Raw genomic sequence first — 25,795 nt, 5'->3', positions numbered from 1 at the left:
AGGCATTAGGATGGTTACAATCAAAAAGACACAACAAGTATTGGCAAGATGTAGAGTAATGAGAACCACATGTTGCTGGAGGGAATGTAAGATGGGGTAGCCACTTTAGAAAACAGTTGGCAGGTTTTTAAAAAAGTTTCTTGAAAACAAAACACAGAGAATTCCACTGCTAGGTATTTACCCAAAAGAAATGAGAAATTTCCACAGAAAGACTTATATTTGAATGTTCATTCATAGTAGCATTATTTTTAATAGCCCCAAAGTAGAAACAATCCAAAAGTTCATCAACTGATGAATGAATAAAATGCAGTATGTCCACACAATGCAATACCACTCAGCAATACAAAGGAATGAACTACGGATATATGCTACAACATAGATAAATCTCAAAAACTTATGGTTTGTTTATTTTTGTTTTTTGAGACAGAGTCTCACTTTCTTGCCCAGGCTAGAGTGAGTGCCATGGCATCAGCCTAGCTCACAGCAACCTCAAACTCCTGGGCTCAAGCAATCTTCCCGCCTCAGCCTCCCAAGTAGCTGGGACTACAGGCATGCGCCACCATGCTCAGCTAATTTTTTGTATATATATTTTTAGTTGGTCAATTAATTTCTTTCTATTTTTAGTAGAGATGGGGTCTCGCTCAGGCTGGTTTCAAACTTCTGACCTTGAGCGATCCGCCTGCCTCGGCCTCCCAGAGTGCTAGGATTGCAGGCCTGAGCCACCACGCCCGGCCAAAAACTTATGTTAAGTGAAAGAAAACAGATGCAAAAGACTGTACAGTCACCCCTCCATATCTGTGGGTTCTGCATCCATAGATTCAACCAAACAAAAATATTTGGGGAAAAAAAGTGCATCTGTACTTAACATGTATAGACTTTTTTTCTTGTCATATAGCATTTACATTCTATTAGGTATTACAAATAATCTAGAGATGATTTAAAGTATACAGAAGCACGTGTAGGTTATATGCAAATACTACACTATTGTATATAAGGAACATGAGCATCCTCAGATTTTGGTATCTGTGAGAGGTTCCAGAACCAACCCCCCAAAAGACTGAGGGATGACTATATATATATCCCAGAGAAGGCAGATCTAGGAAGACAGAGAGTAGATTCAATATTGCCTCAGGGCTTCAGGGTGGGAATAGGAACTAAATTGGGCACAGGGTGTGATGGAAATGTTCTAAAATTGGATTTGTGTTAATGATTTCACAACTCTGTAAATTACTAAAAATCACTGTACACAAAAAAAGTGAATTTTATGGTATACAAATTATACCTCAATTAAGCTCTTAAATAAAAAAAGGCAAAGATGTGTTATAAAAAGTGTATTTTTAAAATTATGACGAAATACACATAAAATTTACTATCTTAACCATTTTTAGGTGTGCTGGTTAGTAGCATTAAGTAATTGACATTGTTGTGCAATCAATCCCCAGAACTCCTTTCATCTTGCAGAACTGAAACTCTGTACCCATTAAACCAGGGGTCCTCAAACTTTTTAAACAGGGGGCTAGTTCACTGTCTCTCAGACCGTTGGAGGGCCGGACTATAGTTTTAAAAAAAACTATGAACAAATTCCTATGCGCACTGCACATATCTTATTTTGAAGTAAAAAAACAAATGGGCAAAAACACCCACATGTGTCCTGCGGGCAGTAGTTTGAGGACGCCTGCATTAAACAATAAGTCCCATTTCCCCCTTTCCCCAGCCCCTGGCAACCAATGGATCATATGGTAGGCAGAACTGCTAGATCATATGGTAAGGCCTAAGCACTTTTTTTTTTTTTTGAGGGAAAAATCCTAAGCATTTTTTAATCTCATAAAATGAACAGAATATACTGTCAAACTTTAGGAAGACAAACTCTATTCCCTTTGGTATATACAAATGGATTAATCATATAAAAATAAACAAAAACCAGCTACCAAAGATGGCAAAGATCCCATTAGACAGTTGATCTCAGAATGGAGCATCATGATGTGGTATAAAGATAACCACATGGTTATAATGTTTTTTCTAAGTTTTTGCCCTCCAATGAAGTACTTAATTTATTTCTTTTGGTATCCTCTGTATTATCTCTAAAAGTTCCCATCTTTAGAATTTTACTTTCTGGTTGATCCTTAATCTTAGGCTGTAAAATTGTTAAAATTACAGAAGTGAAAAAAAACTTTAACTTTTCCCCAACATAAACCTATCTGTCGCTAGCTAAATACAACCAAATTCATGAGACTAAAAATGTAAAAGGGAAAAAAATGAGACCTCTGAAAAGTTTATTCTATTTTATTGTCAAATTCAAAATACCTCTGAGTCCATCTCAAATTTCCTAACACTAAAGATAAAGAACTAAAAACTTTGATTTATCAATGAAAAAAAAAAAAAAAAAGATAAAAATCAGGCTCTGCGCAGTGGCTCACACCTGTAATCCTAGCACTCTTCCCAGAGGTAGGAGGATCCCCTTAGGTCAGGAGATTGAGACCAACCTGAGCAAGAGTGAGACACTGTCTCTACTAGAAACACAAAAAATTAGCCGGGCATGGTGGTGAGCGCCTGTAGTCCCATCTACTCAGGAACCTAAGGCAGGAGTGATTGCTTCAGCCCAGGAGTTTAAGGTTGCTGTGAGCTAGACTGGCACCACAGCACTCTAGCCTTGGCAACAGAGTGAGACTCTGTCTCAAACACAAACAAACAAACAAAAAACAAAGTAGATTGTGAAGCACCAGTTCTCAATATGGGGCCAAGTGTAAAATGCTAATCATCAGTGTATATTCACCATGACCCATAGCCCCATTTTAACACTATTCTTTTATTTAAATACTGTATGATTTTCATTATGTTGAAAGGGGTTTTGATTCAAAAAAATTTAAAGTATTACAATGATGAAGAGATTACAGAATTGTATATAGACCAATATTCAAAAATGCAAAATCTATTTTTATATCTTCTAATATCATACATTCTTATAAAAATCATTTTAATTTTATATCTTATTAAAAATGACTTTAGTAAAAACTTAGTGATAATTTTAATAAAATGTATTCTAGAATAAATTACACATTTCTAAACTTTTTAAAGGAGTATACAGGGAATGCAATCTTAATTTTACTTAGATGTGCAGGGATATTGGTACCTACACTAAATGACCCTACAAATATGAATGAATGCTAAAGACTGCATGCCTCCAACATACCTCCTTCCTATCCATAGCAAGATGGATAGGAAGTGGCATTGGAGTCTCACTACATGATCTTAGGCAAATACTTAACCATTAAACTTCAGTTTCACTTGTAAATTAAATACCTTATGGGGTTACCATTAACAGTAAAATAGCACATGGTAGCTATTCAATGAATAATATATAAACTATATCTTAAATAAGAGCTCACAAGCTCTGATTCTCCTATGAATAAAGTTAGAGAGTTTTAGTATGTGGGCTCCATTTCCTCAATTTTGAGTGTTTAGAAGGTTTTTGCATCAAAGCTGTATTTTTTTTTTGAGACAGTGTCTCACTTTGTTGCCCAGGCTAGAGTGAGTGCCGTGGCATCAGCCTAGCTCACAGCAACCTCAAACTCCTGGGCTCAAGCAATCCTCCTGCCTCAGCCTCCCAAGTAGCTGGGACTACAGGCATGCGCCACCACCATGCCCGGCTAATTTTTTCTATATATATATTAGTTGGCCAATTAATTTATTTCTATTTATAGTAGAGACGGGTCTCACTCTTGCTCAGGCTGGTTTCGAACTCCTGACCTCGAGCAATCCGCCCGCCTTGGCCTCCCAGAGTGCTAGGATTACAGGCGTGAGCCACCGCGCCCGGCCAGAGCTGTATTTTTTTTTTTTTTTTTTTTTTGAGACAGTGTCTCGCTTTCTTGCCTAGGCTAGAGTGAGTGCCGTGGCGTCAGCCTAGTTCACAGCAACCTCAAACTCCTGGGCTCAAGCGATCCTCCTGCCTCAGCCTCCCGAGTAGCTGGGACTACAGGCACAAGCCACCATGCCCGGCTGATTTTTATATTATATATATTAGTTGGCCAATTAATTTCTTTCTATTTTTATGGTAGAGACGGGGTCTCCCTCAGGCTGGTTTTGAACTCCTGACCTTGAGCAATCCGCCCGCCTTGGCCTCCCAGAGTGCTAGGATTATAGGCGTGAGCCACCACGCCCGGCCAGAGCTGTATTTTTGATAGAAGTTACCAGATAAGTGTTCCCTGGATAAGTGTGGCTTTAATATGGATTGTTCATTTTGGTAACATGCAGGAACTGCTGCTTGAGAAATATACAAACTGACATTCCTGTAGAGACAGTGTTTCAAAGTCATTTTCATACTACCAAAAACTGTTTTTCCATTTCCATATATGTAAAAAGGACTATAACTCTTCCCGCTATTATAAAAACTTTAGTGTTCAAAAGGAAAGGGCATTGTCAACTACATAATGGAGAAAAAAAGAAAAGCATGATATTATTAAATTGAAAAAGAATAGCAAGGAGAAATGTCCTCCAAAATTATGGGAATCAATTTTGGGTGTGTGGCCAAAGGCAGAAAAAGGCAACATGAATTGAGATATTGCTAATATTATCTGAATAGATAAAAGCAAGAAACGAAATGACATAGATCTGACCAAAAAAAAAATCAGTATATGCAAAGATAAATGTTGGGCCATCTAGATGTCACTGATTTTGGACATATTCTAACCAGACAGAACTCTATCATATAAATATTGGCACCTAACTCCTCCATACTAAGAGAAAGATTAGGCTGGGCGTGGTGGTTCACGCCTGTAATCCTAGCCCTCTGGGAGGCCGAGGTGGGTGGATTGCTCAAGGTCAGGAGTTCAAATACAGCCTGAGCAAGACCCCGTCTCTACTAAAAATAGAAAGAAATTAATTGATCAACTAAAAATATATATACAAAAAAATTAGCCGGGCATGGTGGTGCATGCCTGTAGTCCCAGCTACTTGGGAGGCTGAGGCAGTAGGATCACTTGAGCCCAGGAGATTGAGGTTGCTGTGAGCTAGGCTGATGCCACAGCATTCACTCTAGCCTGGGCAACAAAGTGAGACTCTGTCTCAAAAAAAAAGAGAAAGATTATATTTCACTATAGTTTTTTGAAGATCATACATCAAACATAAAAATGAAGAATGTAGGCTGGGTGCAATGGCTCAAGTCCGCAATCCCAGGACTTTGGAAGGTTGATGTGGGAGAATGTAGCTATTTATCTCATAGACACAAAAAGCAATTCTATTGCCAACCAATCATTTCATAAATGTCATTGCCTCAAAGGAGAGTAGGTGAGCAAAGGTGGATGGAACAGTATACTTTATCACCCGAGAAACCTATTCAAAGTGTCTGCCCTGTTTATGGAATGCCACTGGTAGTATCATCTTTTTATATACATTTGATTTCACTTCACTGGCAATTTATACTGTTTGTTTCTGCTTACCTTGCCTGCACTTGAATCCCCTGTCCCAGATGTATGGGGCACATCTCCTGTTGACCTTTTTTGCACTTCTGGAGTTGGACACCTTTTCCCCCTATCGTCCACAGATTTCTTGGCATCAGAAGTTTCATGTTCACTTTTACTTTGTCTTTTTACTCCTGTTATTTCTTTGCCCCTCTTTGCTGAGGTTTCTTTATCTTCTTTCTTAGCCTGGTCACCTTCTTTCTTTTCCATTTCTTCCTTTGCTTTTTGTGCCTTCTCTGCGATTTCATTTTCTTCAGCTTCTTGTTTCTTTCTGGCTTGTTGTTCTTGTTCTTCCTTCCTCAGTTTCTCTTTCTGTTCCTCTTGCTGCCTTTCCCGAAGTTCTTTTTCTTGTTTGTTTTTCTCCATTAGAAGAACCGTTTCTGCGTGAATACGAGCTTTTTCTTCATCTGTTAACATGACAGTGGAAGAGGGAACTAGAGGCTTGGTGGAACGATCAGGAACAACTTTTCCATTCTGAGGAGACTGTTGCTCATGATCTGTACTTTCAGATTTTAGTCTTTGATCGTCAGGCAATTTGACTGCCGGTTTTTTAGTACGATCAATCTAGAGCAACAAAACCAAAGTAAACATAATACAAGAACTATCACTTCGTGGAGACAACATCTGCTAGAACAGCTATTTGTAATTTATTCAATGTCACAATTTCTCACAAGGTAGCACTTAAATGGGAGAAGGCACTTCCAATGGCACTTCCTCTTGATTCAACACTTTAATTCAACCTGATGTGTTCTATATACGACAGAGTTACTACAGTCTTCATTCTAAAACATGAAACCTAGACCTGGGCATACCTAGACTTACGTTCCACTTCCATGTATCCAACTACCTACTCAGTATTTCCAAGTGAGTGTCAACACATATACCTCAAACTCAATATGGCCAAAATTGAATTCAGTATTTCCCTCCACAAACATGGTACTTATCTCATGGATGTAACCACTCTCTAAATAGCTACACAAGCCACAACCCAGGGTGGTCCATGATATGTTCTTCCCATCCCTTCTGCAATTTGATGAATTTCCTCCAATATCTGTCCATCCATCTCCGCTACCACCAGCCAAGTCCATGTCAACATCCGCTCTTACCAGCACAATAGCATACCTTCAACTAGTTGCTCATCTCTCTCTCTCTCTTTTTTTTTTAACCTCCTTTCTAATCTATTTCTCCATATTATAGTTAGAGTATTCATTTTAAAACAAATCTGATCATGTTCCTTCCCTGCTTAAAACCCTATTTTAGGCCAGGCATAGTGGCTCATGTCTATAACCCTAGCACTGTGGGAAGCCAATGCAGGAGGATTACTTGAGGACCAGGAGTTTGAGACCAGCCTGAGCAACTTAGTGAGAACCCATCTCTAAAAAAAGAAAGAAAAGAAAAGAAAAAAATCCTATTTTAATTGCCATCTTCTGTACTCAGATTACATCTAATCTGAGTGCGTGGTCTTATTTCTCTAATCTTATTACTCCATATACCAGCCATACTTGCTTGCCATTAACAAAAAAAAAAATTCTTCAAAGATGCCATGCTCCCTCCCAACTCAGGCCTTTACATCAGCTGTTCATCTGGATAATGCCCACAACATTAGGTCTTGGCTTAAATATCTCTCCCTCAGAAAATACTTCCCTGATTCCTAGAACTAGCCAAGTCCCCTGACACATGCTCTCATAATACCTTATTCTTTTCCTAGGCTCACAGCACTGGGCTTCTAATTAAATAATTAGATTTAAAATCTTTCTTCCTTCCTAGAATATAAGCTCTAAAAGGCTAGAGACCGTGCCTAACAAACACATAGTCAATAAATATGTTCCTAAGAGAACAAATATGGTATTCCCCAACAACCTCATAGGAGATACGATACTAACTGGTTTCCTTCAAGTTGAGATAGTTTATCACCTTAACAGGAGATTAACTCTGTATCATTGTGAGAAGTAACTGTAATATCATTTCTTCAGAATACTGTGTACTGAAACAAAAGTAAGAACTTATAAGAACATCTGCCAGTAACAATCTACATAATCTTCTTACAAAGTAAATTTTATATTTTTCCACTAGAAAACAAAGTAGGAAGAATTTAATGTATAAAAAAAAATCATTTCTTTCCACTTCACTTCTTTTTTTTTTTTTTTGAGACAGAGTCTCACTTTGTTGCCTAGGCTAGAGTGAGTGCCGTGGCGTCAGCCTAGCTCACAGCAACCTCAAACTCCTGGGCTCAAGCAATCCTCCTGCCTCAGCCTCCCGAGTAGCTGGGACAACAGGCATGCGCCACCATGCCCGGCTAGTTTTTTTTTTTTAATATATATTAGTTGGCCAATTTCTTTCTATTTATAGTAGAGACGGGGTCTTGCTCTTGCTCAGGCTGATTTCGAACTCCTGACCTCGAGCAATCCGCCCGCCTCGGCCTCCCAGAGTGCTAGGATTACAGGCGTGAGCCACCGCGCCCAGCCTCCTCTTCACTTCTTTTGTCTTTTCACTTAAAAAAAAAAAAATCTGGCCAAGTGCAGTGGCTCATGCCTGCAATAATAGTACTTTGGGAGACTGAGGGGGAAGCATCACTTGAGGCCAGGAGTTCAGGACCATCCTGGACAATATAGTGAGACTCAGTCTCTACAAAAAATGTTTAAAACTTGGCTATGTGTATGTAGTAGCCCATGCCCATCGTCCTAGTTACTTGGAAGGCTGAGGCTGGAGGATCATTTGAGCCAAGGAGTTCAAGGATACAGTGAACTATGACTGCGCCATTGCGCTGTAGCCTACACTCTAACAGTGTTGGATTAATATGCTGTTAAATTATGGTACTAAACTTTTAACTCATTAAAGCAGGAATTTAGGTAGTTCCTTCAATTTGAAGGAAACAAATTAGTATCTTATCCCTTATGAAGTTAGCAGGGAATGTTTCATTTGTTCCCTCAGCACCATGTTTACTGACTGTGTGTCAGGCACAGTCTCTACACTTTTATAGATCCTATGGGTGACAAAGTGAGACACTGTCTCTTTTAAAACAAAAGTCTTTGTCCTCTTCTTCTTCTCTACATGTATTTGAGAATGAAAGAGGAAAAATCACCACTATTGGAATGACATTAACAATAAAAGGTGGAATAGGAGCCAAAATAAATGTTTCCATTCACATTTTGGTAGAGCTATCCATTTTTCCCTAATCTTAAAAGCACAGCTATGATCATGGTACCTTTTTTTTTTTTTTTTGAGACAGAGTCTCGCTTTGTTATCCAGGCTAGAGTGAGTGCCGTGGCGTCAGCCTAGCTCACAGCAACCTCAAACTCCTGGGCTCGAGCGATCCTTCTGCCTCAGCCTCCCGAGTAGCTGGGACTACAGGCATGAGCCACCATGCCCAGCTAATTTTATATATATATATATCAGTTGGCCAATTAATTTCTTTCTATTTATAGTAGAGATGGGGTCTTGCTCTTGCTCAGGCTGGTTTTGAACTCCTGACCTCGAGCAATCCGCCCGCCTCGGCCTCCCAAGAGCTAGGATTACAGGCGTGAGCCACCGCGCCCAGCCTGATCATGGTACTTTTAAGATTAAAACTCTTCAGTGGCTTCCTGTGCCTACAGGATAAAATTCAAATTTGATCCAAGTCTCTCTTGAAGACTCTTGTCCATCCCTCCAATCTTATCCACTATCATACTCTCCTCTCACCAACAGAGACCAGTGCCTGCCTGCACGCGCCCAAACTGGTCACTGGTCCCAATGTAAGCCTTATGCCTTTAGTCATACAATTTTCTACTTGTTTCTTCCATGCACAAATCCTACTCTTAAAGACAAGATAAAATACTACCTCTCCACCATGAAGACCTCCCTGATCCTCTCAGCTAGAATTTTTCTCCTTGCTCTGTGTTCCAGTGACTAGTGAGCAATTATGATATTCTGCCTCATGCTGTTGCTGATTTTGTACACGGCTCTCCTTCTAAATATAAGAAGAATCCATATCTTATATTTGTAAACTTTCATTCTGTCTTTCATATCAAAGATCTTCAAAATATGTTGGATAAATTGTACATACCTCAGAAAGTTATGTTGAGACAGAAAAGGATTGGGGTTGAAATGTGTTAAATTAAAAGGACATGCAATAACATAAGCTCTTTTTTAGAATTTCTTAAATTTACATTTTAAGAAAAGGTTAAGCGAATTCTATTTAGTCTTAAGATTTAAGCTGCAATATTAAAAGACCTTAAAAAAAAAATGAAGAAATGAACCACCTCATTTTATAACAAAAAAATTACCAAATTTTCTATTCAGAGGCTGCTCCACAAATCAAATGTCATCCACTCAAATGTGAAATACTGTTTTAAACATCTCTGGGGAAAAAATTAAAAATGAATGCTAAAAAATCTTATTGGGGAATACATAGGGAATTATTAGTAAATCTTCAAATAAAACCTAATGAAAAAAAACTATAATTTTTTTATTGTAACATCCTGATTATTTAATAACTTTTAAATGATTATTGTTAAACATGCCTGTTATTTATGTGTCAAATTCTAAGGAAATGGAATAAGGTATTGTTTAAAACCAAATTATTGATATCACACATCTTTCATATATAAGCCAAACTTTGGGAAAATACTATGGGTCAAATTACAATACTAAAATCCAGAAAGGGCTGTTATAGATCACTGTGGTAATGTAATCTTTTATTGGTACTGCTTGTGGCAAATGGACTGTCAGATGGATTTGAAATCCTTTAAATTATAGTTGTGGTAAAAGGACTGAATTATAACAAAAAAATTTTATAAAAAAGGTACCAAAACATATAGATTCTTCTAATTGATGTATTTTTTAAGAGGACAAAGGTTATATATTAAACTCCATTTCTATACTATATATTTACAATAATATTCAACAAAAGCGAATAAAGTTAAAAGAAAATCAAGAACATACCTGTGGAACATTCTTTATAATAGGCACTGGCTGAATTATGGGTAAAACATTAGATTTAGAAGCAGCAATTGGTTCAGCTGGAGCTGATATTTTCAGTGGTCCCATTCTCTCATCTTGATCATTTATCAATTCTATATTTTCATCTACTTCTATGGGAAGAGGTGGCATCTGGGCAGCAGGTTTAGAATGAACTGATTCTTCCAGCGAAGGATAAGTAAAATCCACTAAAATCCCCAAAAGAAAAATAACTTTTTTAAAGAAGAGAAAACCCCATAAACAGTACTTCTATTTCTCATGCATGTTATATGTGATAGTTAAATATAAACTAAATGAAAAGACAATCCCAACAGTCTTAAAGAAAATATTGACTTCCATCCAGACTTTTATTTTTATGCCTGAAAACAAACTGCTATCTAACAGGACAAATGCACACAAAACACATCAAAAATGTTACCCTGAAAACATAATCTATCTTAACGTATATTTTACTCAAGCGATTTTAAACAAAAATTTTCACATACATACATGAGATAGACACCTCTTCATTCTTGCCTCGTGGGGGTAGAGTGACTTTAGCATTTGTTGTATACTGAGGATAGCAAAGGAGCCAGTTTTCATAGCCTCCCTCTAAAACCAAAGGCTCATTGCGCAGGACAGTTTTACTTTCCCACTATAAAAATCAGGAAACAGTAATTTTAATCTCTCAACAGCTAAAAGCACAACAGACTTGAATTTTAAAGTTGTTCCCTTAAAGATAAGATTTATCTTCTAAATGATGAAAAATGAGAACTGAATTCAAAATTTTAAATAGATACATAAATCAGGCTTAAAAAAACCACACAAGTAATCCATGATCTTAGAAGAAAAATTAGAAAATAAATATATTAATATAAAATAAAAATTACCCATAAGCTTACCACCCAGAAATACCACTTTACATCACTTTGGAGTTCATTCTTATCGACATTTTTTGACGTAAATATTACTTTTTTATGTCAATTTTACAAAACAATGAAACTTTTAGGATGCTGCTTTTATATGAACATTTTTCATTAATAAAGAGCTATATCATCATTTGTAATGACTAGGTAAAGTATTCTATTTTATACACACACATATCAAAACTGAATCAGGCCGGGCGCGGTGGCTCACGCCTGTAATCCTAGCACTCTGGGAGGCCGAGGCGGGCGGATTGCTCAAGGTCAGGAGTTCAAAACCAGCCTGAGCGAGACCCCGTCTCTACCATAAAAATAGAAAGAAATTAATTGGCCAACTAATATATATAATATAAAAATCAGCCGGGCATGGTGGCTTGTGCCTGTAGTCCCAGCTACTCGGGAGGCTGAGGCAGGAGGATCGCTTGAGCCCAGGAGTTTGAGGTTGCTGTGAGCTAGGCTGATGCCACGGCACTCACTCTAGCCTAGGCAAGAAAGCGAGACTCTGTCTCAAAAAAAAAAAAAAAAAAACAAAAAAAAACTGAATCAATCATTTGAACACTTTTTCCCATTTAATTATAAGCAATGCTAAGATAAACACCAAATATCCTTACACATGCACATATCCCAACAACTCCTTTAAGAACAATTCCTAGAAGTGGAGTTGCTGGGCCAAGGCACATGAACATTTTAAGGTTTTCAATTTATACTGCTAATCTGAGAAACGATTGCTTAAAAATATATATTTGTATATTTCTTTAGGATAATTACCTAGGAGTAGAATTGCAGGTTTAAAAGTTTGACTGGTAATGCCAAATTGCCCTTCAAAAAGGCTATACGAATTTATACACCTAACCACCAAGATATGGGAATGACCATTATAAATTTTTACAATTTTTACCAAACTGGTGGATATAAAATGGTATCTTGTTTTAATAAGCATTTATTAGTGACGTTGAACATTTTTTTAATATTTATTAATCACTTATATTGTTCTATGACTTAATCTCATCCTTTGCCCATTTTTCTATAGTTACTTGCTATTTTCTTAGTAAACAGTGCATGTACTCAGAATATTAGGGAAAATAGGTCTTTGTTACAAATATTTTTCCTGATTAATTTTTACTTTATTTATGGTGCGGTTTCTTTACAGTTAAATGTACTGATCTTCCTTTATGGAATCTTAGGTTGAGAGCAATATAATAAAAATACCAACAATTTCTCCTAGTAGTTCAATGTTTCAATCTACACATTTATCTTGATCCATTTGGGATGTAGCTTGGTCTAAGAAACAAGGCAGGGATCCATTTTCATTTACTTACTGGCTAGCCAGTTGTCTCTTAACCTTTCATTTCAGTCCATCTTTTCCTCACAGAATTGTTATGTACCCTTATCATACACTAAACTTTTCACATATTTTAGGTTGAACTTTATAAAATTGCCATTTTTGTAGGTCAGAGCCAACTGAATACTGGCAGTTTCAAATAAATGGCCTATATTTGGGTGAGTTTCTGAATTTCCTATTTTAAAGCATGAGCGGTTTTAAGACTTTTAAGACTGCCTTACTGAAGAGCAATGTTCCATCAATTGATACTCTTACTAGCAGAATGAGTTTTATTCTCACCAAGTGCTCACCAGCATTCGGTGCTATCACTGTTTAATAATTTAACAAGTTAAACTGAGTAGTCAGCCCTCTGTATCTGTGATATTCAACCAACCATAGACTGAAAATGCAGTTAGGTCTATGATGGTTGTGTCTGAACTTAACATGTATGGACTTTTTTTATTGTCATTATTCCCTAAACAATATAGTATAACAACTATTTACATAGCATTTACATTGCATTAGGTATTATAAGCAATCCAGAGATGATTTAAAGTACATGAGAGGATGTGTATAGATTATATGCAAATACTACAATCTTTTATATTAGGGACTTGGGCAACCCTGAATTTTGGTATCTGGGGGGGTCCTAGCACCAATCCCACACAGATACTGACGGATGAACGTATTATTTTTAAATCTTTATTAATTTGATCAGCGAAAATAGCACTCAATGTTTTAATCTGCTTTATCTGAAACCAGTAAAGCTGACCAATTTTATGGTTATGCCCACTTGGATTTCATCTTCTGTTCATGTTTGTTGGTCTCCACTACTTATTTTACTACTTTATCTTACTTTACATATTGTTCTTATTTGTAAAAGCTCTTCAGATTTTAGGTGTTTTAAACCACTGCCATATTTGTTGCAAATATTTCTTGTTTGCCTTCTGCCTTCAAATCTTACGATGTTTTTTCATACCTAAGTTTTTATTTTATGAAGTAAAATCTATCTACCTTTTTCCTTGATTTCTTCCTCTGCTTTTATGTTTTATAATCTAACTTTTAAAACAAAAAGTAACATTTTACAGATAATTTATATTTCTGAAAATCTAATATATTTTATATACATCAGTTATTATCTGGTGATTCAAAACAATCTTTTTTTCCCCTTTTTTCTTTTTACATTATTTTTCTCTATTCTCTTTTCTTTTTTTGGAAAGACTTCAAGGAAAGCCCATCAAAACAATCTTTTAAAACTGAATTTTAAAAAAATTCTACAATCAAAGCATGAAGGCTCTTTTAGTACTCAAGATAAACCAGTCAACGTGCCTTTCTAATAACCAGAGAAGACTTGCAATTACAGTAAACGAGGAAACTTGCTAACCTTGAAAAGTGCATCTTTCAGACTCCGTAGAGTTGTTCCAAGCTGTAAATCTTTGGCAGAACTAAACCAGTCAAGAAGTACCACATAATCCACATTCCCCCTCTTCTTCCATGTGACTTTAGAATCATCTGGGAGGTTTGCTTCAATCCAACTAGCAGTGACTCTGAAATGTATTAACATTTGTATTGGGGCAAAAGTCGATGAGAGGTCCCAATATACTAACATAAGACACTGGGTTTTGTTCTACAGTCTGTACCACATCATTACAAACTTCAAGTAGATTCCTTTCTAAGGTCGGACAGCATATGAAGATGTTAAACAGCCTAAAATGTTTAACCCCTTCACTCTTGCATAATGTTGGAATATGATTTTAGTAATTATTAGACTAAAAGAAGTAGACTCAATTCTGATCCTTTTTTTAAAAAACAGCCATTGGGTGTGGTAGCACGTGCCGGTAATCCCAGCTACTTGGGAGGCTAAGGAGGGAGGATCTACTGAGCTCAGGAGTTTGAGGCCAGTCTAGGCAATATAGAGACTTTGTCTCTAAAAAAAAATAAAAATTAAAAAGCAATTTAAAATGACCTCAACTGAAAACAGAGGAAGTCGTCTGAACATCTCTCTCCGCCAAATATAAACTGGGGTATCAGAGGTAACATTATTCGTATTTCAGTTCTCTTATACTTACACAGATGAAGAGTTAACCAAATACCAAAATGTTTATTTAACAAACACAGCATTTACTATGTGCCAGATACTGTTCTAAATGCTTTACTCCCATTGAATCCTCACTATAAGCCAGTAAGTTAGACATTATTATTACCCTCATTTTATACATGAGGAAACTGAGGCACAAGGAAGTTAAGTAACTTGCCCAAGGTTACAGCTGATAAGTAGAGCCAGAATTAAAGCTCAAGCAATCTAGCTCATAGTTACTTTGCTACGCTGCCCCTTATATCATCAACTACAAATATCAACTCCACATTAAAACACGCTGTTCACATCATCTTTTGCTCACATAAAAACTAAAGTCTATTCAGGAAGCTGAGCCAGAAGGATCACTTGAGCCCAGGAGTTTGAAGTTGCTGTGAGCTATGACTGCACCATTGCACTCTAGCCTGGGCAACAGAGCAAGACCCTGTCTCAATGTCTCAAAAAATAAAAATAAAGCTAAATTCCTTATAATGGCCTGCCACACACGTATATACCATGTTTCCCCGAAAATAAGACAGTATCTTATATAGTTTTCCTCAAGAAGACACCCTAGGGCTTATTTTCAGGGGATGTGTTATTTTCCCCTCAAAGCCTCAGCTTGCAGCACGCACAGGATGGCCCGGACCTGACAGAGGGAGCCGACCTTGTTGGTGGGGCTGCCCACACCTTTCTAGTCACCTCTGGGATAGTAGCTGTCACGATGGGGCAGATGAGAAGGGCTGCTCGTCTTCTTTACTGCTCCGTGACGAAATGCATGGGTTGTGCAGATACGCTGTGTAGTCACACCCATCACTAGGTCTTATTTTCGGGGTAGGGCTTATATTGCGCAAAGTCTTAGAAATCCTGCTAGGCTTATTTTGTGGGTAGGTCTTATTTTCGGAGAAACATGGTATACTCCCAATGCTATTATCTCAATGCCCCAATCTCCAACTACTTGCCCCCTTTACTCATTCACTCTAGTTATTGCCTTCCTTGTTATTCCTGGTTCAAGCAGATATGCTTTCCCCTAAGGGCCTCTGTCTGGAACCCTCTTCCCCCAGATATCTGCATCATTCATTTCCCTTATCCCTTCAAGGGATACTATTGCTAGTAACTTCTCTATGAGACCTTTCTGGATTAAAGTTTTAAGACTATCCCAAACACACACATACTTGACAGTCCCACCTCACAGCACTCACCAACATCAGACATGATATGCATTTTAAGTTTTACTGTCTGGTCTTTCCTATACCACCTCCCTGTTAATATAAAAGCTCCACCAAGGCAATTTTTGTCTGTTCAATAGCTTAACCTCAACACTTAGAACCACAGAAACCCAGCCCATAGTAAGTGCTCAGAAAATGTTTGTTGAATGAATGAATAACACAGATTCGCTCCGATAGGTAAGGAGTTCCATATTATTCCTTGCCAAGCCCTTCGTATATAGTAGGAATTTCAATATTCAACTGGCAAGCTGGGCAGGACTTTCAGTAAAACTTTTAGTCACAAGTAAAACTAAATGGTTTGGATTATTTAAAAACTTTCTAAGAAATTCTATATAATAATGTTGGTTACTGGCCGGGCGCGGTGGCTCACGCCTGTAATCCTAGCACTCTGGGAGGCCGAGGCAGAAGGATTGCTCGAGGTCAGGAGTTCGAAACCAGCCTGAGCAAGAGCGAGACCCCGTCTCTACTATAAATAGAAATAAATTAATTGGCCAACTAATATATATATACACATAAAAAATATATATTTTTATATAATATATATTTTTATATAATATATAATATTATATATAATTTTTATATATAAACTAATATATATATACACAAAAAAATTAGCTGGGCATGGTGGCGCATGCCTATAGTCCCAGCTACTTGGGAGGCTGAGGCAGGAGGATTGCTTGAGCCCAGGAGTTTGAGGTTGCTGTGAGCTAGGCTGATGCCACGGCACTCACTCTAGCCTGGGCAACAAAGTGAGACTCTGTCTCAAAATAAATAAATAAATAAATAATGTTGGTTACTGTATCATCTAGGAAGAAAAGAGAAGAAATATAAAATATTGTCTCATAATATCCTCTCCTGGTAAATAATGATCAGAAAATGCTTAGTCAACAAAGAATGAGAAAAAATGAAATGTGACATTCTGAAGGACCATTTCCAACTCTAGGAATATATTTGCCTAAATATTGTTCTTGGTTAGTATTCTACAGTAAACACTTTGGGAAACACTGGTTATCAACCAGTGTTTCCCAAACGTCAGTCTTTCGTGTATCATCTTCACAATTTGCTCTAACTTTGCTCTACCTGCCGTATTATATAACATTTAAATTTAATTATTAATGCATTTATAATTTTTTACTTAAATAAATTTAATAGGAAATTGTATATCCCTATATACATGGAGAAACAGCATCCAATCTAATAAATAAAAGGTAAGTCTAAAAATAAAATTTAAAAAATTAAAAAAAAATAAAAATAAAATAAATAAATTCTGCTATACACAACAGAACACCATATAGCAATAAGAATAAACAAATTGCAACTACACACAATAATGGAGATGACTCTCACAAACAGGATGAGTACAAAAGCCAGATAAAAAAGACTACATATTGTATGCTTTAATTATATAAGTACACGAAAAAAATATATTGTTAGAAGTTGGTGGTTTCCTTGGGTGGATGGGGATATGGGTAGTAACTTACAGAGGGCATATCAGGGATTCTGGAGTAATGATAATGTTCTGCTTCTTGGTCTCAATGTTAGTTGAGTCAGTGCCCTCAGTTTATGAAAACTCACTGGACTAAACACTTAGGATAGAAATATTTCTGTATATGCCCTATAACATTTAAAATTTTTAAATAGACAATAAAAAATACAGTAAACACTATCAACTAGCTATAGATACTACTGCTTACAGAAAGCTCTGAGAGCTGCTCTTTTTAGTTAAGAAAGAGAGATTAGTAGATATTAAAATGCTTTACTGGCACCAAACTAAACCTCTTTTTAACTAACTCAAAAGGGAATAATTTTCTCAGCATGCAATTCAATATTCTTTAATCTTCAACCTAAAATCACCAGAAGTTTCACAGTTGTCCGAATCTCACATTTTGGGAAACCCCAATGTAAACGCAATAAAGACCACAAGCTTTCTCTTAGTACATAGACCATCCAAAAACTAGCATAACTTTGTCTTTTCAAATGCTGAAAATATATTCATATCTGCTTCAGATATGAAGCACTCTAATTTTTAAACAGCATATTTACAAAGCACTCTAGTCTTCAAACATTTATTGAGCATCTGCAATATACCAAGAACTATGTAGATTTTATTACCTAATTTTAAAAGTATATACTTTAGTCTGGGCATGATGGCTCATGCCTGTAATCCCAGCACTTTGGGAAGCCAAGATGGAAGAAACACTGGAGGCCAGGAATTCCAGACCAGCCTGAACAACACAGCAAGACTTAGTCTCTACAAAAAAATAGAAAAATTAGCCAGACATGGCAGTGTGAGCCTATAGTCCAGCAACTTGGGAGGCTAAGGCAGGAGGATCACTACAGGCCAGGAATTTGAGGTTACAGTGAGCTATAATTATGCCACCACACTCTAGCCCCAGCAAAGACCCTGTCTCTAATCTCCCAAACAAAAATTTTTTTATATACACACACACACTCTCTCTCTTTTAAAAGTATTTAAGTTAGCCCTAGAATGGACCATAGATTTTAACTAATCCCAATTCCATAAACTAAGACTCAGAGAAGTTATATGGTTTATATAAAAATAGTGAAAATAGCCCTAGATCTGGAGGTTTAGCTCTGCCACTACGTCAGGATGATTTCTAATGTACAAAATACTCATGCAAGTAAATTTAAATTGCTTTATAAGTTAAAAGCCTTCTTACCAAAAAAGAAAGAAAACCTTTTTTTTAAGTCCTTACTAGTGCCAGGCCTTTTGGTAAAGTATGTGTGTATAACAATTCTCATTTAAAACCTCCTGAGGCCAGGCACGGTGGCTCACGCCTGTAATCCTAGCACTCTGGGAGGCCGAGGCAGGCAGATTGCTTGAGGTCAAGAGTTCGAAACCAGCCTGAGCAACAGCGAGACCCAGTCTCTACTATAAATAGAAAGAAATTAATTGGCCAACTAATATATATATAGAAAAAATTAGCTAGGCATGGTGGCACATGCCTGTAGTCCCAGCTACTTGGGAGGCTGAGGCAGAAGGATTGCTTGAGCCCAGGAGTTTGATTGAGGTTTCTGTGAGCTAGGCTGATGCCACGGCACTCGCTCTAGCCTGGGCAACAAAGTGAAACTCTGCCTCAAAAAAAAAAATAAATAAATAAATAAATAAATAAATAAATAAAAATAAAACCTGAAACCTCTATGAGATAGGTACTATTATATTATGGATGGAAACATGGGCTTAGAGAATGAAGTCACTAGCTAGAAATAATGCAGCTAATAAGTGACAGAGTTATTTGAAAACAGTCTAATTTCAGAACCTATACTTTTTCTTAAGCACTTAACTACACTCTTCTTTTTTTTTTTTTTTTTTTTTGAGACAGAGTCTCGCTTTGTTGCCCAGGCTAGAGTGAGTGCCGTGGCATCAGCCTAGCTCACAGCAACCTCAAACTCCTGGCTCAAGCAATCCTCTTGCCTCAGCCTCCCAAGTAGCTGGGACTACAGGCATTCGCCACCATGCCCGGCTAATTTTTTGTATATATATTAGTTGGCCAATTAATTTCTTTGTATTTATAGTAGAGACGAGGTCTCGCTCTTGCTCAGGCTGGTTTCGAACTCCTGACCTCGAGCAATCCGCCCGCCTCGGCCTCCCAGAGAGCTAGGATTACAGGCGTGAGCCACCGCGCCCGGCTACACTCTTCTGTTTAAAAAAGTATCTGTATACTCTTTTACCACAGATAATAGCATGGGGAATTTTGATGTGTAAAATAATTCAACTAGTTCATGATTTTAGTGATTTGGTACATCTGATTCACAAGCTTATAAACAGAAAATGAAAGAACTCAGTCAACAAACACCTGGGGAAAGACAGCACACAAAGGCTGCTTCATTTCTCTTTTAATAAGATTCCAAATGCCACAGATAAGAGGAACTGCAATGTACCTGACTTTATCCTTCAAAAAGGGTAAGGTGGGTCTTTCAGAAGCAAAGAATAAAATGGTCAATAGGAAAAGAGAATACTACTTTATCAAAATTAGCTTGGCTGCTAAATATCAACATTTATGAGGGTCCACAGTTGACTGTTTTATCTTAATACACAATGACCTACCCTGGACTGATGGCTTCTTCAGGAACACTGAGAGATTGTAAGATACAGGAATCCTGATAATCCTTCATTCTTCGAGCATCCATTATAATCAAGCTGACGTTTTTATCCATCATCATTGTGTATAGTTGCTTTGCTGTGATTGCTCCTTGGAATTGAGAGAGAGAGTATAAGTGACAAGAAACACCAAGTTGCATGTGCTGACATATCACTAAACACAGTATAAACATAGCTTTTTCTAAAAGAGCAAAGTATACTGAGTGTCATATATCTGCTATTCCATCATACAATTTATCTTTTAAACTAATATTAAATATAATTTGTTTTTTTTTTTTTTTTTTTTTTGAGACAGAGTCTCGCTTTGTTGCACAGGCTAGAGTGAGTGCCGTGGCATCAGCCTAGCTCACAGCAACCTCAAACTCCTGGGCTCAAGCAATCCTTCTGCCTCAGCCTCCCGAGTAGCTGGGACTACAGGCATGTACCACCACGCCCGGCTAATTTTATATATATATATTAGTTGGCCAATTAATTTCTTTCTATTTATAGTAGAGACGGGGTCTTGCTCAGGCTGGTTTCGAACTCCTGACCTCGAGCAATCCGCCCGCCTCGGCCTCCCAGAGAGCTAGGATTACAGGCTTGAGCCACCGCGCCCGGCCATATAATTTGTTTTTTAAACATTTATCAAGAAAACAGTTGTGTTCTGTTTAGAAAGACTAAAATATTGGGGGCCAGTGTGGTGGCTCACACCTGTAATCCCAGAACTTTGGGAGACCCAGGCGGGAGGATCACTTGAGGCCAGGAGTTTGAGACAAGCATGGGCAACATAGGGGAACTCTGTTTCTACAAAAAAATTTTAGGCTGCGCGTGGTGGCTCACGCCTGTAATCCTAACACTCTGGGAGGTCAAGGTCAGGAGTTCGAAACCAGCCTGAGCAAGAGTGAGACCCCCGTCTCTACTAAAAAAAATTAGAAAGAAATTAGCTGGACAACTAAAAATATAGAGAAAAACTTAGCCAGGCATGGTGACACACGCCTGTAGTCCCAGCTACTCGGATGGCTGACGCGGCTTGAGCCCAGGAGTTCAAGGCTGCAGTGAGCTATAATCCCACCACTGCACTTCGGCCTGGGTGACAGAGCAAGACCATGTCTCAAAGTAAGTAAGTAAGTAAATAAATAAATAAAATAAAGACTTAAATATCAAACTTTGCTGTTGAGGTTACAACTCTATCTGGTGTTGGCTCTGTTGCTGGTATAAAATAAAGGAAATCAATATGTGTATGTTATGTGAATAGTCTGTTTTCTGTTTTTTTAAATTAAGACATCAGAAAAATGTTAACTGGAAGAAACATTATGGTTCACAAATTCTCAAAAGGTTCTAAATTCTCTTTTAAAAGTCTTTGATGGGGGCTTCTGGAAGCTATTTGAAAAACTTTTTCATTTCCAAGTATTCCTAGAGTAACAAGCCAAAAGCTTGTTATTTTATGTTCCACATCAGGGGTTGACAAACTGTGACCTGTTTCTACTGGGACACAGCCACACTCCCCTGTTTACATATCATCTGTGGTTGCTTTCATGTTGCAGCAGCAAAGTCCAATAGTTGCTTCCAAGACCACAGGGCACCCTAAGCCTAAAATATTTACTATCCACCCCTTTAAGAAAAACTTTGCCAATCCTCATTCTACTTGACATTCATTTGTTAGCTCCAAGCCACAAAGAAAACAGGCTATTTTATTTTTTAAGAAGGCTAATAAAAAGAAAACTAAGTAAAGCTAATGTAATTTTTAATTTATTTTTTTGGAGGGGATACAATCTTCCAAAATAAATATTTCCTATGTTGCTATTTTTCCTCAGCTGTACAGCCTGAAGTGAAAGATTAAAAGACACTATAAGAGTTTAGATATATAAAGAACTATTTCAGTAGTGAGCTGTGAAAAGAAGGTAGTCTCTAGCTCCTAGGATAAAATACCTACAGCTTCTAACAACCATCCTACTTCCCTCTCTGACCATCAAGATCATTTTGACAACAAAACAGACTAAACAAGTTGAGAACAAACTACTGAAAAGGATAACATGTAGGCATGATGAGATATAAAGGAACAAATGGATAAAAACTAATTTTGGAATGAACTGATAACAGGTTTTAGGAAGGTACCTTATAGTATTCAGTTTATTTTTAAAATTGTTGTATGGCAGTATCTTAAGTCGAGAATTTATTTTAGTGTTACATATAATTATGTATAAATTAATCTTTTCTGAGACAGGAAAAACTTCTCTAGTAGATGAAGGCAATTTCCTAAGTCTTGTTGTTTAGGTCACGTATTTGTGACTAGAACATCAACGCCACCTATGGATAACTTCCAAATTACTAATTTGGATTTTTTTTTTCTGGAGGGTAAGAGGCCTCTTAAATAATTAAGTTTACAGCCTAGGGTCATAAATGATAATAGTTAGTTAATGTTTACTATGTGTTCTAAGAGTTTTACATATATTAACTCATTCAATCCTCACAATAATTCTATGAATTAGGTACTATTATAGTATTATCTCCACTTTACACACAGAAACTAAAGTAGAGAGTTTAAGTAATATGCTCAAGATCACATGGAAATTCAGAGGAGGAGCCAGTATTCAAAAGCCCAGGCAGTCTGACTTCTAAAAGTCCGTATTCTTAACCATTATTGCTAAACTCTATCTTGAAAAGAAAACAAGTACAAGCTGTGGTTTTAACATTTTCAACTGCATATTACCATATTTTATCATGTCAGGCTATCATTATTTATAAAATATTCCCCATGATAAAGAACCTAAGACATTCTCAATATAATTATATAGGCTATGAAAAACAACAAAGCTTACATAAGGATTAGACAACAATGCTAAGAATCTCATCATATAGGCCAGGCGCGGTGGCTCACGCCTGTAATCCTAGCTGTCTGGGAGGCCGAGGCGGGCGGATTGCTTGAGGTCGGGAGTTCGAAACCAGCCTGAGCAAGAGCAAGACCCCGTCTCTACTATAAATAGAAAGAAACTAATTGGCCAACTAATATATATAGAAAAAATTAGGCGGGCATGGTGGCTCATGCCTGTAGTCCCAGCTACTTGGGAGGCTGAGACAGAAGGATCGCTTGAGCCCAGGAGTTTGAGGTTGCTGTGAGCTAGGCTGACGCCACGGCACTCACTCTGGCATGGGCAACAAAAAAGAATCTCATCATATAAAATCAGAAGTTTAGTTTGATTAAAAGATCTCAATAAGAACCTAAAAGAACTTCCTCATTCTGCACACACTTACCTTTCTCTTTGGTCTCATTTTTTTCAGTCTTTTCACCATCGATCTATTGCACAGGAAAAAAAAATTTAATTTTGATAGAAACAAAAAGTTTAACTTTAATACTTCATTAAAATGGAAACCCTAAGACATGAGGTATGCAGGCATTCTATAAAATTAGATGAATAATAATGGCATTATCAGGTTACTTTGGCAGTAGACAACAGCTAAAATAAATAGCAACATATCAGAATCAAAGGGCATTTCCTCAAAATTTTCTTCAATTAAAGGTCAAATATCATTTAGAAGCACAAACTACACAGAAATTTAATTTAATTACAAAATACTTTTTTTTTTTTGGAGACAGAGTCTCACTCTGTTGCCCCCAGCTATAGTGCCGTGGCGTCAGTCTAGCTCACAGCAACCTCAAACTCTTGGGCTCAAACGATCCTTCTGCCTCAGCCTCCTGAGTAGCTGAGATTACAGGCATGCGCCACCATGCCCGGCTAATTTTTTCTACATATTTTTAGTTGGCCAATTAATTTGTTTCTATTTTTAGTAGAGATGGGGTCTTGCTCTTGCTCAGGCTGGTCTCAAACTCCCAACCTCAAGCGATCTGCCTGCCTCTACCTCCCAGAGTGCTAGGATTATAGGCGTGAGCCATTGCGCCTGGCCTAGAAAGTACTTTTTTTTTTTTTCAGACAGAATCTTGCTTTGTTGCCCAGGTTAGAGTGAGTGCCCTGGCGTCAGCCTAGCTCACAACCTCAAACTCCTGGGCTCAAGCAATCCTTCTGCCTCAGCCTCCCAAGTAGCTGGGACTACAGGCATGCGCCACCATGCCCGGCTAATTTTTTCTATATATATTAGCTGGCCAATTAATTTCTTTCTATTTATAGTAGAGACGGGGTCTCCCTCTTGCTCAGGCTGGTTTCGAACTTCTGGCCTCGAGCAATCCGCCCGCCTCAGCCTCCCAGAGAGCTAGGATTACAGGCATGAGCCACCACGCCCGGCTAGAAAGTACTTCTTAAAATGAAACAAAAATTCTGACTATCCCATTCAGTGTCCTCCATTACATAACTAAAGGAATATGAAGTAATACAAAATGCTACTTACGTAGCTTACATTTTCTAACCAAGACAGTATGGGATGATCCTGTTCTGTGGTCTCCAACCCCTGGCCCTGGACCAGTACAGGTCCGTGCCCTGATGGCACAGCAGGAGGGCTAGCAGAGGCTTCATCTGTATTTACAGCCATACCCAATGGCTGGCATCATCACCTGAGCACTTCCCCCGCTGACCCCTGTCCATGGAAAAAATTGTTTTCCATGAAATGGGTCCCTGGTGCCAAAAAGGTTGGGGAAGGCTGCTGTAAGGTATTAACTCATTTTATAGATGGGTAAACCAAGGAACCACTTGAACCTATTAATCAATTTTAGCATCACCAAAAATGAAAAAAGAAAAGAAATACATTATGTGTATTTGATACAATATGAAGTACACAGTATCATTTATGAAGAAGCATTCTTGCCAAAAATCAAAAATGGAATCTGAATCTAATTAAGCTTTTAGGTCAAAGTTTCAGCCTTCAGAAAATATGAGAAATAGAAAAACAAGTAAAATGACAAAAAGAGGGAAGCAATTGGATAAATACAGAATGTGGCTCATTTTCTAGCATAAGAAAATCAAATGCATTAAACAAAAAATGAGAGGAAATATTCAAGCAGAGATTATTTTAGAGACTTTAGGGACATAGCAATCAAAAGACACTGAGTCTAACTTGTTTGGATCCTGAGTCAAACAAATCAACTCTAAAAAATCATTTTAAGTGGAAAAATCTGAATTCAGGTTATCTAAAGGAATTATTGTTAATTTTGTGAGATGGGAAAATAACATTGTTGTTTTTAGGAAAATGACTTTTTGAGATGTATACTGACATATTTAGGAGTAAAATGGTACATAAGGTGGAATTTGCTTTGAAATACTCCAACAAAAGAAAAGGAGAAGGAAACAGATAAAAGAAATAAGTCAAAGAAATAAGTCAAATTGTTAACTGATTATTGAAGCTGGTGACAGGGGTTAATTATATTCTCTTTTCAAAATAAAAAGGCTACACAAAAATAAAAGTAACAAAAAGTGGTTGGCCCTATTGGAAAGGCAATAAAATGAAGAGATTAAAAATTCCCTTCATACAGTTCTTTCAAGTCTTATTTTTTTTATTTCAGCCATTTGTTCTATAAATGAACATCTCCCTAAGGCAGTATTATTTATCTTATAATATGAGTTCCTAAAATTAAGACCAAATGTCTTCACTTTTTATGTAGTGCCTAGCCCAATGTCATAAAAATTCAACAGCTACTTCTTAATGAAACAGATGATCCACACAAATGATAGGTGAAAGCTACAAAATGCTTAAGAAAAAAATCATTCAGTTCTGTGATGTTCCATAAAAAAAAAAAAAAGAAAAAAGAAAAAAATCAAAGCAGAAATCTTTCCATGGATTTCAGCAGCACAGAAGAAATTAAATTTTAGGA

At 37.3% G+C, this 25,795-nt stretch overlaps 1 protein-coding gene across 4 annotated transcripts in view; it reads right to left on the bottom strand.

The window, feature by feature from the left end:
- Positions 1–25,795, bottom strand: part of USP8 (ubiquitin specific peptidase 8) — a 64,616-nt gene that overhangs the window by 10,675 nt on the left and 28,146 nt on the right. For 2 of the 4 annotated variants that reach the window (XM_020285923.2, XM_020285924.2), the window contains 6 exons: positions 23,290–23,332; positions 20,005–20,149; positions 14,020–14,182; positions 10,902–11,046; positions 10,377–10,600; positions 5,436–6,020 (listed from right to left, as the gene is read on the bottom strand). In XM_020285923.2, coding sequence (XP_020141512.2) covers positions 5,436–6,020; positions 10,377–10,600; positions 10,902–11,046; positions 14,020–14,182; positions 20,005–20,149; positions 23,290–23,332 — 1,305 coding nt within the window. Of the gene's footprint in view, positions 1–2,052; positions 2,135–5,435; positions 6,021–10,376; positions 10,601–10,901; positions 11,047–14,019; positions 14,183–20,004; positions 20,150–23,289; positions 23,333–25,795 lie in introns of all 4 variants that reach the window. The other 2 variants (XM_020285926.2, XM_020285925.2) reach the window with 2 other exon arrangements.

Source organism: Microcebus murinus, chromosome 6 (assembly GCF_040939455.1).
Source record: "Microcebus murinus isolate Inina chromosome 6, M.murinus_Inina_mat1.0, whole genome shotgun sequence".
Classification (NCBI taxonomy): Eukaryota; Metazoa; Chordata; class Mammalia; order Primates; family Cheirogaleidae; genus Microcebus; species Microcebus murinus.
The sequence above is the reverse complement of the archived record's forward strand: the minus strand, read 5'-3'. Positions and strand labels throughout refer to the sequence as shown.